This window comes from Crocuta crocuta, unplaced genomic scaffold (genome assembly GCF_008692635.1).
Source record: "Crocuta crocuta isolate KB4526 unplaced genomic scaffold, BGI_CrCroc_1.0 scaffold50, whole genome shotgun sequence".
NCBI classification, from domain to species: domain Eukaryota; kingdom Metazoa; phylum Chordata; class Mammalia; order Carnivora; family Hyaenidae; genus Crocuta; species Crocuta crocuta.
Genome location: NW_027527428.1, coordinates 3,120,268 through 3,137,262, shown reverse-complemented (window position 1 = coordinate 3,137,262; position 16,995 = coordinate 3,120,268). Strand labels below are relative to the sequence as shown.

At 52.0% G+C, this 16,995-nt stretch overlaps 1 protein-coding gene and 1 long non-coding RNA gene across 3 annotated transcripts in view; both read left to right on the top strand.

Moving 5' to 3' along the window:
• LOC144225593 (uncharacterized) overlaps window positions 1–8,254 on the top strand; it is a 12,075-nt gene extending 3,821 nt beyond the window's left edge. The window contains exon 4 of the long non-coding RNA XR_013333349.1: window positions 8,121–8,254. This is a non-coding gene — a long non-coding RNA (uncharacterized LOC144225593). The remainder of the gene's footprint in view (window positions 1–8,120) is intronic.
• A 2,352-nt stretch (window positions 8,255–10,606) lies between these two features.
• Window positions 10,607–16,995, top strand: part of WBP2 (WW domain binding protein 2) — a 7,079-nt gene continuing 690 nt past the window's right edge. Inside the window, exons 1-6 of one of the 2 annotated variants that reach the window (XM_077754670.1) lie at window positions 10,609–10,732; window positions 12,829–12,937; window positions 14,596–14,731; window positions 15,578–15,670; window positions 16,321–16,455; window positions 16,650–16,772. In XM_077754670.1, the coding sequence (XP_077610796.1) occupies window positions 10,674–10,732; window positions 12,829–12,937; window positions 14,596–14,731; window positions 15,578–15,670; window positions 16,321–16,455; window positions 16,650–16,772 (655 nt within the window). In that variant the 5' untranslated portion in view covers window positions 10,609–10,673. Of the gene's footprint in view, window positions 10,733–12,828; window positions 12,938–14,595; window positions 14,732–15,577; window positions 15,671–16,320; window positions 16,456–16,649; window positions 16,773–16,995 lie in introns of both variants that reach the window. The other variant, XM_077754677.1, reaches the window with a different exon arrangement.

Sequence of the window (16,995 nt, the reverse complement as noted above, 5' to 3'; positions counted from 1 at the left end):
TATTGACCTGAGCCAAAGCTGGATGCTCAACCTACTTAACTATCCACGTGTCCCTCAGAAAGCCATTTCTTTTTTTTTTTTTTTAATATTTTTTATTTATTTCTAGGAGGGAGAGAGAGAGAGACAGCATGAGCAGGGGAGGGTCAGAGAGAGAGGGAGACACAGACTCCGAAATGGGTTCCAGGCTCTGAGCTGGCAGTCAGCACAGAGCCCGACGCGGGGCTCGAACCCACGAACCGCGAGATCGTGACCTAAGTGAAAGTTGGACACTTAACCGACTAAGCCACCCAGGCGCCCCAACCCCTTCAATCATTTCTTAACTGTTGGCATTGGGCAGGTACTTAGCCCCTCCACGCCTGGGTTTCCTCATTGTAAAATAGGGATGAGAGTGGAACTGCATAGCAGTTTTGAAGATTAAAAGATAATTTAGAGAAAGTGGTACAAGCCCTGGCATGGTGAGATTTCAGTAAGTGCTATTATAGTAGTAGTATTTCCTGTTGTTATTACTCCCCAGCATAATCGAGTAAAATCAGTGCTCTTGGGGGATTTGTGAATCCTTGGGGGATCCCCAGATCTGTTCTTCGGGAGCTATGATTAGCCCAGACTTGAGTCTGCCAGGCCACTGCATCATGTCCCACTCACTAAGATTGGAAACTTTCACTCGCTCACTTAACAATATTTATTCAGTGTGGGGCGCTGTGCTCAGTGCTAGGGAGACAGGGGTGAGTGACCTAAACAGAGACGCCCCAGCTCTCATAGGAACCTCACAAACGATAACTGTTTGTGACTACAGGGGACAAGGGCAGTGACCCCGGCTCTTGGGAGACACCCAAAAGAACTGAACACAGGGACTTGGCCAGATACTTAGACACCCATACTCCTAGCAGTTTTTCACGATAACCAAATGGTGGAAGCCTTCCAAGTGTCCATCCGCAGATGAACCGATAATCAAAATGTGGTTTGTACATATAATGGAATATTATTCAGCCTTCAAATGGAAGGAAATTCTGAACCTTGCTACAACGTGGATGAAACTTGAAGACATTACACTAAGTGAAATAAACCAAAAGTGAAAGGACAAATCTTTTTTTTTTTTAATTTTTTTAATGTTTTATTTATATCTGAGAGAGAAAGAGCGTAAGCAGGGGAGGGTCAGAGAGAGGGAGACACAGAATCTGAAGCAGGCTCCAAGCTCTGAGCTAGCTGTCAGCACAGAGCCCAACGTGGGACTCGAACCCATGAACCGTGAGATCATGACCTGAGCCGAAGTTGGATTCTTAACCGACTGAGCCACCCAGGCGCCCCAATGAAAGGAGAAATCTTATATGATTCTGTTTATACGGGGTTCCTAAAGGGGGGGAGGGAGGAGTTAGCATTTACTGGGGACAGTTTCAGTGTGGGACGATGAAGAGGTTCCGGAGATGGAAAGTGATGATGACTGCACAACAGTGTACTGAATGCCACCAAATCTCGGCCTTAGAATGATTAAAACAGTAAAATTTTTTTCAATTTTTTAAAACTTTATTTTGAGAGTGAGACAGAGTGTGAGCAGAGGAGAGGCAGACACAGGATCTGAAACAGGCTCCAGGCTCCAAGCTGTCAGCACAGAGCCCAACGTGGGGCTCGAACCCACGAACCGTGAGATCATGATCTGAGCCGAAGTTGGACCCTTAACTGACTGAGCCACCCAGGCGCCCCAACAGTAAATTTTTTTAAAGTAAACTCTACCCACAACGTGGCGCTCACACTCAGGACCCAGGGATCAAGACTCACACGCTCTTCCAACTGAGCCAGCCAAGCGCCCCCGAACAATACATTTTATGTGTATTTGACCGCTGAGAGGGGCCAGAACACGCCTCCTCTGCTAATGAGACAAAAAACAGCAGATGCCGGAAGGGCATTCTGACCTCCCTGTTTCTTCCTGAAAAGAGGAGATAAAACTCCCACATGAAAGATGCTCTCCCTACACCAGGAAGAAAAAAACATTCTTATCACCAGGGAGGGGGTGTTGAGGCCTAGGGACATCTGTACAAACCAGCCTTGTTAAAATAACTCGTCACTTCCTTTGCCCTTCGTTTCCACAATTACTCCTCTTCGTCCAACCTAGTGTATGAGCACTTAGGCCTAAGCCCGTGAAGGCTCCTGCATACGTACACAATTAAAGTCTGCTGCTTTTTCTCCTGTTAATCTGTCTGATGTCAACCTGATTCTCAGGTCCAGCTAGAGCCCCTAAGAAGGCAGAGGGAAAGTTCTGCCTCCCCTAGGATACAATGAAAACAAACAGAACAAAACAGAAGCTTCCCAGAGACAGAATAAAAAGAAAAGGACAGTGGCCATGAGAAGGGACCCTTACAGGGCTGGGGACGGGCATTTCCAGGGATGACCTTCCTGGAGGGACAGCAGAGGTCTGAAGGCCAAGGACAAGGAGAGCAAGTATGGGGGGCGGGGGGGAGGCGCTGGCCTGAGCACTCTGGGCCAGAAGTGCAATAAGAGTAGGGAACAGGATGAGGCAGACCAGCCAGATCTGCCAGGGCAGAGATGATTCTGGGCTTTTGCTGGGAGTACTGGGAAGCCAAGTCAGGATGTCACACGGAGAAGCAATGCAATCAGATCGGAAAGCCTAAAATCACTCCGGGGGCGCCTGGGCGGCTCAGTTGGTTAAGCGTCCGACTTCGGCTGCGGTCATGATCTCACAGTTTGTGAGTTCNCAATCAGATCGGAAAGCCTAAAATCACTCCGGGGGCGCCTGGGCGGCTCAGTCGGTTAAGCGTCCGACTTCGGCTGAGGTCATGATCTCACAGTTTGTGAGTTTGAGCCCCGCGTTGGGGTGTCTGCTGTCCGCGCAGAGCCCACTTCGGATCCTCTGTCCCCGTCTCTCTCTGCCCCTTCCCCACTTATGCTCTCTCTCAAAAATAAATAGGGGTGCCTGGGTGGGTCAGCCGGTTACGTGTCTGACTTCGGCTCAGGTCATGATCTCACGGTTCGTGGGTTCGAGCCCCGTGTCGGGCTCTGTGCTGACAGCTAGCTCGGAGTCTGGAGCCTGTTTCAGATTCTGTGTCTCCCTCTCTCTCTGACCCTCCCCTGCTCTCGCTCTCTCTCTCTCAGAAATAAATAAAACATAAAATAAATATTTAAAAATAAAGTTATTTTTTAAATAATAAAATTAAAATAGAATAAAATCACTTTGTTATTTAGGTGAGAAGTGGGTTTAAGGAGGGAAAAGCAGATGAGAGGGACTAAGGATGCCCCACCTCGCATCTTTCCAGGAGGAAGGACAGGAGCCTCCCCAGCCCTGGGAAGGAGCACCCAGAATAGCAGGGAGGGGCCCACATCCACAACAGCCTCTCTTGGTCTCTCTTCTCCCTGAGTCTCCTCCATCAGAGGGGTCCTTCCAGGCGTGGCTCCTCTGCGCTGGGGTGGGGACACCTTCAGAGGTGGTGCCCATGATTTTCCAGGGCTTCAGAGGCACAGAAGTGGGGAACGGACAGCGGGAGGCTTAGGTAAACGCTGCTACAGCAGGGACTGCTCAGAACAGGCCTTGCAGGGGCAGCTGGGTGGCTCAGTCGGTTGAGCATCCAACTTCGGCTCAGGTCATTATCTCACGGTTCATGGGTTCGGGCCCCGCGTTGGGCTTTGTGCTGACAGCTGGGAGCCTGGAGCCTGCTTCAGATTCTGTGTCTCCCTCTCTCTCTGGCCCTCCCCTGCTCACGCTGTGTCTCTCTCTGTCTCAGAAATAAATAAAACATTAAAAAAAAAAAAAGAACAGGCCTTGCAGCTGCATCTGGGAAGATTGAACTTGACAGAGCAGGGAGGTCTGGGCTGGGAACTTGGGGTGGGGCTCATCTCCATAGCAACCAGAAATAGCCCCAGATGGGCCCTGGCTCTGCCTTCTGATGGAGGAGCAAGGAACTTTTGTTACTGAAATACCCACAGTCAAAATGACCTGCCCAGAATAGCTCAGTTACCAGCCCCTCACGTGGCAGCGGCCACACCGACCTCGTGGCCTACCCAACCAGTGGTGACCGGAAGTTGAAGGTTACCAAGAGTCTTTCTCTCACTGGCTTGTTTGAAAGATGACAACTGGCTGAGTGAAAGAACTGGTATATTAAGCATGAATTTGTTCAACACTCGGGTACAAGAACTGTATTTTTCCTACATCACATAACATTTGATGATGAGCTATCCTTTGCCAAGAGGGTAAGATATTCAACCCCAGGCATGCTTGGAGGGGTGGCGGTGGTCTTTGTCCTTGAGCACAATAATCTGGGATTTACGTGGTGCCACTGGATAGGAGAGCTTCTCCGTGGGTTGAGAATCTTCTCTCCGCAGGGACAGCTCTTGAGATGCCCGCTGTCTGAGCCCAGGTGGTCCTGGTATGGCGAGCCTTTTCTCCCCTGGGCCAAGCAAGGGTTGAGGATGGTGCCCAATTGTTTTCCTGCCTCAAACCCACTGTAGCAGTTTGCTAGAGAAAGTACCACAAAGTAGGCGGCTTAAACTACAGAAACTGGGGGTGCCTGGGTGCCTCAGTCAGTTAAGCATCCAACTTCGGCTCAGGTCATGATCTCATGGTTCGTGGGTTCGAGCCCCACGTCGGGCTCTGTGCTGACAGCTCGAAGCCTGGAGCCTGCTTCGGATTCTGGGTCTCCCTCTCGCTCTCTCTCTCTCTCTCTCTCTCTAAAATGAATAAATGTTAAAAAAATTTTTAAAAATATTAAAAAAATAAAATCAACTACAGAAACTCTTGTCTCACTGTTCTCAAGGCCAGCGTTTGAAATCAAGGTCTTGGCAGATTTAGTTCCTTAGGAGGCTGCGAGAGAGAATCTGTACACAAGGCCTCTGACTTCTGGCGGTTTGCTGATACTATTTGGCAATCTTTGGCCTGTAGAACTCTGCCTTCATCTTCACATGGCTTTCCCTGTGTGCCTGACTGTGTCCAAATTTCCCCTTTTTATAAGAACAACAGTCCACTGGATTAGAGCCCACCCTCATTACCTCATCTTAACTAATTATATCCGCAAAAACCCGACTTCCACTTAAGGTCATGTTCTGAGGTACTAGGGGCTAAGGTTTCAACATATGAATCTGGGGAAGACACAATTCAACCCATAACACTTCTGGATGCTGGGGTTGGGCCTCTAGGGGCCCCATGTGTCCAGCATCGGCTTCCAGCGCGCTCTGCCAACAGGGGGCGCGAGAGAGCATGCAGGGCTCCAGGAGGAGAAGGAAACGGCACTTCCTGGGGGTTTGGGGCTCCCCAACATCACAGGAAGTCTTCTTCACTAGTGGTGGCGGCTCCGTCCACTTCCGGGACACCTTGGCATCCTTTGCTTAACCTTTTCAGTTACCTCGCTACCTAAGTGTACAGTGACACGCCCACCTTTCTACCTGTTTCTCTTCTTCACAGTAAGTGCTCTCTGGTCCCATAGCTGCTGTGGTTCGTCTTCTGACTGGACCCTTTGACAACCCCAAACCACAGTCCTTTTTGTTCCGCACCCCTGCTCTCAGCAGCCACACCCCACCTCTTGGGACTGGCAAATGCGAGCAGGGCAAGTGGGTTAACTCTAGAGGACCCCCCAAACTCCGCTTCTGCCCCTGGGCTCTGGGAAGTACCCCGTCCCCTCTGCAGCTCCAGCCATGTGCCCTCTCCCGCCCTCCAGCTCTCCCGGCCCCAGCTGCACACAGTGGGCCTCTTTTTCTTAGAAGGATGCGGAACTTCTGCGCTCAGCCAGCACTGACAACATCTGTCAGAGAACCCATAAGCCCACCCTGGGAGCAGGAAGGCTTGTTTACCCTCTTGGCTGAGAGACTCACTCACGGCTACCACGTGAAGAGTGAAGAAAAACTGAACAACTGCTCAGCCCTGCAAAGAGGCTGAGACTTAACCTAAATCACACTGATGCAGCCCTTTAGCATCCTGGTTTGGGAATCCTAAATATGAGACAGCTTATCAGCTTCAGGAGCTGCAGGCCCCCGCGGTGGGGGTGGGGGGTTGCCATCCTCCACTCCAGCCCTCCCCTCGCCTTCTCTCCTCCTCTCATTCCACCTACTCCCACCCTCATCCTTTCTTCTGGAACAGGGGTTTTCAAGCTGAAGATTGCATACTCAATTTAGTGCATAGCAATTAGCAATTTTTTTAACTGAAAAAATTTTTAATGTTTATTTTTTATTTATTTTTTATTTCTAGGAGAGAGAGACAGCGTGAGCAGGGGAGGGTCAGAGAGAGAGGGAGACACAGACTCTGAAATAGGCTCCAGGCTCTGAGCCGGCAGTCAGCACAGAGCCCGACGCGAGGCTCGAACCCATGAACCGCGAGATCATAACCTAAGCGAAAGTCGGCCGCTTAACTGACTAAGCCACCCAGGCGCCCCTTGATTATTTTTGAAAGATAGAACACAAGCAGGGGAGGGGCAGAGAGAGAGGGAGACACAAAAACTGAAGCAGGCTCCAGGCTCCGAGCTGTCGGCACAGAGCCCGACGCCGGGCTTGAACTCAGGAACTGTGAGATCATGGCCTGAGCCGAAGTCGGCGCTTAACCGACTGAGCCACCTGAGCACCAGAGCAATTTTTTTAAATTACAAAATTAAATAGAAAATTTCAGAGTACATCAAAACAGAAAAATAGTCCCAGAGCTGGTCTAGGGAAAATCAGAATTTTGCTTTTTGTATTTTGTTTTTAGCTGATGTAATTCTATCTCCTTCTGGGGGGAGGGAAAAAGATAGCACTCATGATAAAATGGCTTAAGCCATTTTTATAGACAAATTTCAATAGCATTAAGATTCGTTCCGGGAAATTGGTTACCCACCTACCCACCCAGCTGTCTTCAGTCAGGGGCCCAGTGGGGGTGCGTGGCTGGCTCAGTTGGTTAAGCGTCTGGCTCTTCATTTCAGCTCAGGTCATGATCTCATGGTTCGGGGGATCGAGCCCCACGTCCGGCAGGGTTCCATGTGCTAATGGTGAGATCCCTGCTTGGGATTCTCTCCTCTTTCTCTGCCCCTCCCCCTGCAGCCTGGATCTGGGGCTCACCCACTAATCCTTGGGAATTACAAAGCCTGTCTAGGGGTATCCTGATAAGAAAGCAGCAGTCACCGAGAGGGAATCGTCAGGCTCATAACCACTGCATGACCTTGGGAGAAACCCATGTTTTCTGCTTGCTTTGCTGTAGCCTTTATCTGTGTCCCTCCTCCCTGCCTGACTGCTGGGCTGGTCTTTTCTGCTTCAGTCTGAGCTGATTTTTACTCTTTTGGTCCCAAACAGGTTTTTCCTCTTTCAGCTGCACTTATAAAATACACATCTGTGTGTACTTCATCCTGATATAAAATGTATTTCTTTTTCTTTCATTTTTGAAAGAGAGAGAGAGGGAGGGAAGGGCAGGGGGTGGGGGGAGAACAGAGGCTCCAAAGCAGGCTCTGTGCCAACAAACAGCAGTGAGCCCCATGCAGGGCTTGAACTCACAAACCTTGAGATTATGACCTGGACCAATGTTGGACGCTCAACTGACTGAGCCACCCAGGTGCTCCTAAATGTTTCTCTTACTGTGGGGTAGGGGTTAAGATAAATAAATAAAAATAGAGCCACCATGTGGTAAACTGTTTCCCAAACTTTGTAATGTTATGGCTCAGATAGAGAATGATTATTTGTTCAGTACAAATGGGATTTGTTCTGCTCACTGGGACAACTGCGTGATGCTTCGTGGGGCTGCAGAGGTGACTGGGCCCCTGGACCAGTCACCCTGGCCCCCACCGGGCTGTCCCAGGGTGAAGGGAGCAGTATGCTGGGCATACTTGGGCCCCTGCTTAGCACACCACACAAGAAAGCGCCCCTCTGGTAAAAAAAAACCTCACTCGAGATTAGGAGGGATCACAACTCAGCAAAGAGCTATCTTTTCCGGAAACAAGCAGAGCCTGTATGGACTTGAAGGTGGAAGTGTGAGTTCTGACACTTGGACCCAGACAGGCGGCACTTTGCTGCGAACTCAGTTCAGCTATGAATTGCCCTTGAGCCTCTCAGCGTGGGAACTAGAAGCCACTGACCCCTTTCACAGCTGGGAGATTCTAATATGTTTATATGTCGTGTGTTTATTTTATTATTATTCTATTTAAAGATTGTATTTATTTTTAAAGATTTTGTTTCCAAGCCATCTCCACACCCAACGTGGGACTCGAACTCACAACCCCAAGACCCAAGCATCATCGCATGTGCTACTGACTAAGCCAGCCGGGTGCCCCCATAGTCGTATATTTTTATTAAATTTGCAAAATTTGGACATCAAAGCTGGACTCAACTGAGCCTGCTATCTCGTCTCCACTCTGACTTCCTCTTCAACACATTTCCTCTCCTGTCAGGAGGCCTAACGATGGCCACATACTGCGTTTTCCTGATTGTGTATTTTAGTTCTCAAACAAGGCCTGCAAAAGCTTTAGGCCCCACAAAACCTGCAGTTGACTTTGTGAGCAGCCAAGTTTCGCAGAGGGTGGGGGTGGGAAGGTACTGGTTCCCACCTTCCCTTTTATGGTCCTGGAAGCTGCCATTCTTACATACCCTTTACTGGGTGGATTTTCACTTTCGTTTTGAAATTTGTTATTAATACTGAGAATGTGCACAATGAACAATGAAACATTACAACAGAGTAGACAATAAATACAGAGTCACCAGCCTGCCCTGATTGCCCAGAGTCATGCCTCAGTGGGATAAGCCAAAAAAACAATGTCTGCTGGTTCTTTCCAGAAATTTTCTTTTTTTTAAGGTTTATTTGTTTTTAAGAGAGAGGAGGAGACAAGAGTGTAAGCAGGGAGGGAACAGAGAGAGGGAGACACAGAATCTGAAGTAGGTTCCAGAGCTGTCAGCTCAGAGCCAAACATGGGCCTCGAACTCATGGACTGTGAAATCATGACCCGAGCTGAAGTCTGACACTTAACCAAGTGAGCCACCCAGGCATCCAACTTTCTGGAAAATTTAGATCTACATCTAGATCCTAATTTTAGTACAAACAGAAGCTTTTTTTCTTTTCTTTTTTTTAAAAGCATATTCATGCACCAGTTTGTACTTACACTTGATTTTAGCGAAAAGGCTGAGAAGCGATTATACACCAGCTTGTACTTAACAAACTGACAATTTTTCTGTATCTGCACATAGAATTTGCCTTCAGTTTTTTTTGTTTTGTTTTTAAACAGCTGCATAGACTGTATGTGCCAAAATTAATGTAACTGCTGGGGCAGATTATATCACGGTCCATCATGGCAGAAATTCTTGCCCTAGTCCTGCAAGGTCCCACCTGCTTCTGCGTAAGACCTCGCAGAAGGTCAGGGGCACCTGGGCGGCTCAGTCAGTTGAGTTTCCAACACTTGATTTTGGCTCAGGTCATGATTTCACAATTCATGGGATCGAGCCCCACAATCAGGCTCTGTGCTGACAGTGAAGGGCCTGCCTGGGCTTCTCTCTCTCTCAAAAATAAACNCTCGAACCCACGAACCGCGAGATCATGACCTAAGCGAAAGTCGGAGGCTTAACCAACTAATCCACCCAGGCTCCCCTCAAATATAAACTTTAAACAATATATAAATAAAATCAAACTCTGATCCTGTAAAATTGATGCACCACCACCATCACGTGGGACCCCCCCCCGGCTTCCCCCTTAAAGATCAACCCAGAGGTGGTGGTAGTTTACATAAAAACTACAGCTGCCCAGTGCTCGGTCCTAAGCTGAAATGAGTCAGCTCTATTTTGCAAGCCATATAATGAGGCTGCCTTACGCCCAGTTCCATTCAATTACTGCCTTGTTTAAATCTTTCAGCTGGGACGCTGCTGGGCTGGAGCAACTGAAAGCTAGAACATTCTAGAGGGAGCAGCGCCACCGCGAGGCCAGCCTCGGTGGAAGCGGCCCGGAGGTGGGCATTGCTACCGCCCGGGCAGTGGGGTTGGTGAAGGCATCGGGTCCGGGCACCGAGCCCTTCTCCCCATACGCACATTGTCACCCCCAAACTCAGAGAGTCTGGGTCTGACTTCAAGACATAGATGAAGTTTTTCCTGGCTCCTCTCTGCCTGCCCGCCCACCATGTTCTGGAACTGGGTCCTGCATTCATTTACAAGGCTGGAGACTACCTTAACCGGGGGGCAAAGTCAGACTCGGGGCTCCATACATGAGGAGTGAATAGAGGTGCGCCAGCAAGTGACCGTTCGGCGTTCCCCACACCAGGTTGCGCTTCTCATGCCCCCATTAGGTAAGTATGCACTTTTGAGCTGAGGGCTTTTATGATAAAGTCCCCCGTGAAGTACCCAACTGCTTATTCCGGGTCTCTCTGGGGACGGGATGGAGAGTGCGGAATGCGCAGACCAATTAGTTATTATGCAATAAGGGAAGTCAATCCAAGCCTACGGTCTGGGAGACTACAAGTTCCACAATACATCCTTCCACTAGCGTAGAGATCGCTGATTGAAGGAGCGTTGCCTTCTGGGAATTGTAGTCTTCAGCTTGTTTATGATGCAGGCGAATCTTGGAGGGGAGGGGAGAGTGAGTAAACTATGACCACGTGACGCTCGAGATCAGGTGGTTGGGACAGCCTCCGCGCAAGAGCTGTGATTGGCTGACTCTAATACGAACGACGCCACTAGGGGCGGGGGCTGGAGAGGCGCAAGCGCACTGCGTTGGGAGTCTCGGGACCCTTCTCCGAGAGACTATGGCGCTCAACAAGAATCACTCGGAGGGCGGCGGAGTGATCGTCAACAACACAGAGAGGTGAAAACACTGCGGAAGGATCCTGGAGGAACGGAGGCCGGGGTTTGAAGGCGTGGGCGGTGGTCCGTGGGCAGTCGGGGATAAGCCCGTGAAGAGGGGAAACTGATGGGGTGCGGTGGGGAGGAGGGGTAACGGCTGGAGGCGGGGCCGGCGGGAGGAGGGCCGGTCCAGGCGGTGCGGCCGGGAAGTCCAGATTAGCCCTGGGATGGGGGTGGGGCGGCTGGACGGGGACAGGGCTTGGGGAGACAGGCAGGGCCCCGGGGTCGTTCTTGAGCCCCCTTCCCAGAGTCGATGACTTCAAGAGATGAGAGGAGCCCTAGACAAAAATAATTGCCGTTTATTGGACGTTTACTAAGTGTCAGCCCCTGCTCCTCTCCTCTCTTATTTAACACGCAAGTACTGCGCGGCATATCATACTGTTATACACGTTTTACACGTAGGGAAACTGAGGCACGGAGAAGTTGAGTAACTTGCCTGAGGTCGCAGAGCTGTAAATAACCAATATGGGATTCCAGGAAAAGCGTCTTTACTCAAGCGTCAGTAGGCTTAACTACCAGTGTGTAGCCTTTCAGTATATTCTCAAACTGCTGAGTTTCCGAAAAGATGCGAAACTGAGGTCCAGAGGTGCGGTTAAATAGTAGCGTTTGTCAAATGTCTAACACAATTCCCGGCACCGTGTCCGTCCTTGCCTCTTACTTTTGAATGCCTGTTGACTTGCCTTACTCCCCAGAAGCGGGGTCTCCCAACTTAAGAGTTCTTTCTTCCCACCCCTCCAATCAGTTCTGTCTCCCCTCCCCATCTCTGGACTTCCCAGTGGCTTTTCTCTGGCTCCTTGGGCGCTGAGAATTAGATCGCCTAGCTTTGGTAGAGCTATGCTGTGTCTGAAATGCCTTTGGAAGGCAGATGGCGTTTAGGGAGAAGCCTGAGTCACCAGAAGAGACTTGGTGGGACCAGAGCCTTGTAGCCTGCTAAGGCCGGCACCTAGGAATGCTTGATGAGTCAGGAGAAAGCCTGGGGTGCCCCCAGCCTCAGAATACCGACTTCCCTTCCTTCTTACCTGCTCAGGTCTGCTGGACCAGCCTGTTCTTGGTAATGACCTCTTTTCTCTGAGTTCTCCTCTTTTCTGCTACCAGTCCTCTTTCCCACTCACCCCTCCCCAGTGAAGAAAGTTGTGAAGTTTGGGAGAAGGAGGAAGAAGACCAATGGAACCCTGTGAATTTGGATCTTATTATCTTATAATCCGAGAAACCTCACATTGTTCCCAGTTTGTAGGCTGTCTGTGCGAGAGCCAGTCTGGGGCCTGGAAAAACACTTTTGATGCCATTTGGTAACATCTCCTGGGACTATTTTTCTTTCTTCTTTTCTCAGTGGGACCTTGTGGGACAAGAATGTATCTATCCTGCCTGGGCCTCCTACCTGGCTTAGAGCTCTGTGCTGCTAAATAATAGTGTGCCTTGTCTGAGAAGATGCTTCAGCCTCATTTCCCAAAGAATTGCATATACAGTAATTGAAGTTTAGTGTTAAAGTTTTCGTGTGTAAAATAGCCTTGCTCTTGAAGTCATGAATCCCTTTGAGAGTGATCAAAGCCACGGATTCTCCCAGAAAAATGCACGTGCACCATCATCTCACGGGCTTCGTGGTCTGACACCCCAGGAAACCCAGGTTTAACAGAATCCTGAAGTAAGCCCTTTGGGGGTGCGTAGAGCCGTGTCTTAGAGGGTTTGTGTGTTAGGACTCAAAAACAAACCAACAAAAACAAAACACCTATAATAAGGACTCAGAAGAAAAGGGGAGAGTTAACCCAGGTAATCTAACCTGATTGGAGGGGGATTATGGCGTTAAGGCTTTAAAGCCCTCAGGTCCCCTGGTGTGGTTACCTGGGGGGGGGGCGGGGGGGATGCTCGCGACTTGGGGAAATTCTGCAGCCCTCTGCCTTGCCCTCCCTTCCAAGGCTGTATTAATGGTTTTCTTGCAGCAGTGTCAGACAGAGACTCAATACGCTGGGCACCTGCTTCCCAGGGGGGTGCAGTCCCTGGGGAGAACAGATCATGACTTCGAACTGGCTCATCAGGGCTTTTCCTCATTTCTTATCCCAGCATCCTGATGTCTTACGATCATGTGGAACTTACATTCAGTGACATGAAGAACGTGCCCGAGGCCTTCAGAGGGACCAAGAAAGGCACCGTCTACCTTACCCCTTACCGGGTGAGTTGCACGGTGTGACGGCTGGTTTGAAAGCTCGTGTTTTCTGGAAGCTGATGTGCGTTTTAGGTCAGCCTCGTGAGTCCAGTGGCCTCTGAACCTGGTGAATGTTCGTTCTTCACTCCACACGTTTGTGTCACATGTTCTTGGATTCTAGAACCCTCGGGCTGGGCAGCTGAACTGACCCAGGGCGTTGAATCCGTGCAAAGTCCAGATCCGTTGCTGTCGACGGGTCTGTCCCCGCTGCTGGGATGACTTCGGTCTGGAGTAGGAGGCTCTTATTAGTTTGATTTCCGTCAGAGTAGCCCACGAGGCCTTTGTGTACATCCAGAGTGGTAAACAGGATACAGTAGCATGGCCACCGCCTCCAGGCTGGGCAGAGAGCCCGGCAGCACCCTGCAGAGCGAAAAGTGCCAGACTGCAGAATGGGCCCTGCCTGAGAATTACCCAGGCCGGCTCTGAGAGCTTTCCAGAAAAAGACAAGTGGCCATTCTTTTTTTTCTTTTCTTTTTTTTCTTTTTTTTTTAGTTTTTTTAATGTTTTATTTATTTTTGAGAGAGAGCTAGAGACAGCATGAGCAAGGGAGGGTCAGCGAGAGAGGGAGACACAGAATCTGAAGACAGGCTCCGGGCTCTGAGCTAGCTGTCAGCACAGAGTCTGACGCGGGGGCTCGAACCTACGAACCATGAGATCATGACCTGAGCCGAAGTCAGATGCTTAGCCGACTGAGCCACCCAGGCGCCCCTGACAAATGGTCATTCTTGAAAAAAGGTTCACTGCCTGGAGCTACCAAGAGTTAGATTTAAAGATGGTTAGAAGAGGGACGTAGCTTTAAGTTTTTATCAGCGGGCCTTGGCAGAGAGACAAGGGAGCCTGAAAACCCCTTTTCTGCGATCTTCAGTCACAGATCAAAGTCACGGGTTTAAAAAAAAAGGTTTTTGTCTTCGTGTCTACTCATTTTTTGAGAAAGGGAGACAGCACGAGTGGGGGAAGGGCAGAGAGAGAGGGAGACACAGAATCTAAAGCAGGATCCAGGCTCTAAGCTGTGAGCACAGAGCCCAGCCCGGGCCTCGAACTCACGAACCAGGAGATCGTGACCTGAACCGAAGTCAGGCACTTAACCAACTCAGCCACCCAGGTGCCCCCCGAAGTCACGGGTTTAAAACAGAGGGTTGTCCAAGTGCGGGGCAGGAAACTTGCTGCTGTTTGGGTAGCCCCCTTCTCCCAGGATCTAACCCCTCCTGCCGCTCCCTCAGCCCCGGATCTGTGGGCGTCAGTTACAGCTCCCTGCTCTGCCCACCCCTGCCTCTGCCCCAGCTCTGCAGCGCCCTTTGCGTCTGCGCCGCATCCGCCACCTCCTCGCCACCCTTCAAATGCCAGAACGGTCTGTCCCTCTCACCTCTGCCGTGAGTGGCGAGTCTTTTCTCTCATGAACACCCACGTTCGGCCTCCAGCCAGGCCGCACGTGAGACCTTTCACATTCAAGGCGCAGACCTTTCACATTCAAGGCGCTCTCTAGAAACTTCCTTGGTGTAGAGCGCCCTGGGGCTGCCCACGCTGGGAGCAGAGTCCTCATGCACAGGAAGTGCTAGCTGGGGGATGGGGGAGAGGGTCCAGGCCGAGGGGTGGGCGCTGATGGCTCCCGTCCTGTCTCCCTGCAGGTCATCTTTCTGTCCAAAGGAAAGGATGCCATGCAGTCCTTCATGATGCCGTTTTATCTGATGAAGGACTGCGAGATCAAGCAGCCTGTGTTTGGTGCGAACTACATCAAGGGAACGGTGAAGGCAGAAGCTGGAGGTGGGTGATGGGGGCTCTGGGCCACGGGTGGAGCTTCCAGACACGCTGCTGCTAGGCCTGCCCTCGGACCCTTCCCACCCCCTCGCCCTGTCCTCTCCTGGCTCCGGATCAGCTTCCGAGGCCAGCACCCAGGCTGCCAGTTGTTCGGCAGAGGTGGGTTTTGTCAGGAGCCAGGAGATGCTGGTGTTAAAGACAGCAGCTCAGATCACGTTCTCAGAGCGAAATCGGCGAACTCACTGAAAGATTAGAATGGCTTCGTGTAACCTGCGGAGGGTGTGCACGTTTTAGGTATCAGGTTCTTGGGAATGGCCTTTTCCCGAGAGCCAGGAAGAGCCAGCTGTCCCTCTGCCACCAGAGATGCCCTGCTTGGTGGCCGGCTTTTGGGCAGACACCAGAGAGACTTCTTTGTTGAACTTGGCCTCCCCCTCACGCCCGGCCGGGTCGAATCTTGGCCTCTAGGGGCTCGCGGTTCCCCTCTGGCAGAAGCCAGGCTCGAGGGGCCAGGGGTCCATCCTGAGGCCCCTCAGGAGGGGAGATCTGCTCTGAACTTGAATGTCCCTTGTTGCTGAGTGAGCCTGCCCCCAGGGACGCTGCTTCGTGGGGGTGGGAGGCTCTAGGGCTGAGGGGCTTCCGCGGCTGGGGGCACCATGACAAGCTTGTTCCGAGAAAAGCTGCCTCTTCCAAAGAGCGAAGGGGGCACAGGCGGGAGGCGGGCACTGCAGAGCCAGCCCTTGCCCCACAGGCCACCAGGCCACTGGCCGGAGACCCCAAGAGAACAGAGAGCCGTCTCTTGAGGGGTCACCCGTGTTCTTTTCCTGAGCTGCTGACACACTGTCCCCCTCCCAGGTGGCTGGGAAGGCTCTGCGCCGTACAAGTTGACCTTCATGGCAGGGGGCGCCATCGAGTTTGGACAGCGGATGCTGCAGGTGGCGTCTCAAGGTATCAAAGCTCTGAAAGCCCCGGGGCGAGGGACACACTGACATGCGTGGGTTTAGTTTGTGCATTTGAGTTTGTCTCCTTTTTATTCTGATTTTGTAAGCACTCGAGAGAGAGAAGTCTCTGGGCCCCCGGACCACCCGGGGCTGGACATTGGGAAGGAAACTTCTAATTAGCATCCCTCTGGCCTGTGCTTCGACGGCTGGCTTTGCCCCGTGTGGAGCAGGTGTAGGACATCTTGACAAAGCTCTTTGGACTCCAGGGCGTTTTACTGTGGCCTCGTGAAAACAAACAGGAAACCCAACCATTAAGCTCCGTTAGCCCTTGAAACCCCCAAGCTGTGTTCAGCAGACATGCTCACGTCGCCCCCAGCCTCACCCCAGCTCCAGCTGCCTCCCCATCCCCAAGCCTCCCTCTCTTTTCTGTCCGTCTGTCTTTTTGTCCACCCCTCCCCCTGCTCTTGACCTCCCCCGCCCTGGCTCTGACCTCTCTCCCCATCCAGACCCCTCACTTCTTCCCTGACCAAGGCCGGCTCCAGCGTGGGTGGGGAGCGGAACGGGGCGGGGTCAGGCACGGCTGCTGTGCACATTCCGGGGACCCCGCAGCCCCCCTCGGTAGGCGACGCTCATTTCTCTCTCCCCTTGTACTTATAGCCTCCCGAGGTGAAGCCCCCAATGGAGCCTATGGGTATTCTTACATGCCCAGCGGGGCCTATGTCTTTCCCCCGCCAGTCTCCAAAGGAATGTACCCCTGCCCTCCTGGCTACCCCTATCCACCGCCCCCACCTGGTGAGTGTGTCCTTTGCTGCCCACCCCACACCCCGCCCACCCACTAACCACTCCCACCCAGGCCAGGGGGTCGTAGAGGGCAGACTTGTTCTTCAAGCTGCTTCAGGACTAACAGAGGAGCCGGAGAGGCCCGGGAGCTGCCGGCGGAGGGGCTGGGCTGCTCACTGGGCCCCTGTCCCTCTCTTGCCGAGCAGAGTTCTATCCGGGACCCCCCATGATGGACGGGGCCATGGGATATATGCAGCCCCCACCACCGCCCTACCCTGGGCCCATGGAACCTCCGGTCAGCGGCCCCGATGTCCCCTCTACTCCTGCAGGTGAGGCCCTGGGCTGCCGGCAGTCTTGGGGTGGGGGGCCAGCCCTCCCCTCTCCTCTCCTCTCCTCTCCGTGGCTGTGTGAGGAGCCTCAGAGAACGGCTGCGGGTTGGCCGAGAGCCCCACGTGGATGACCCTGAGCCTTGGACTGGTCCCGGGGACTATCAGTGTGGTGGCTGCCGGGAGTCGTCTAGATTCCAGCCACCACCACCCCCCCCCCCGCCCC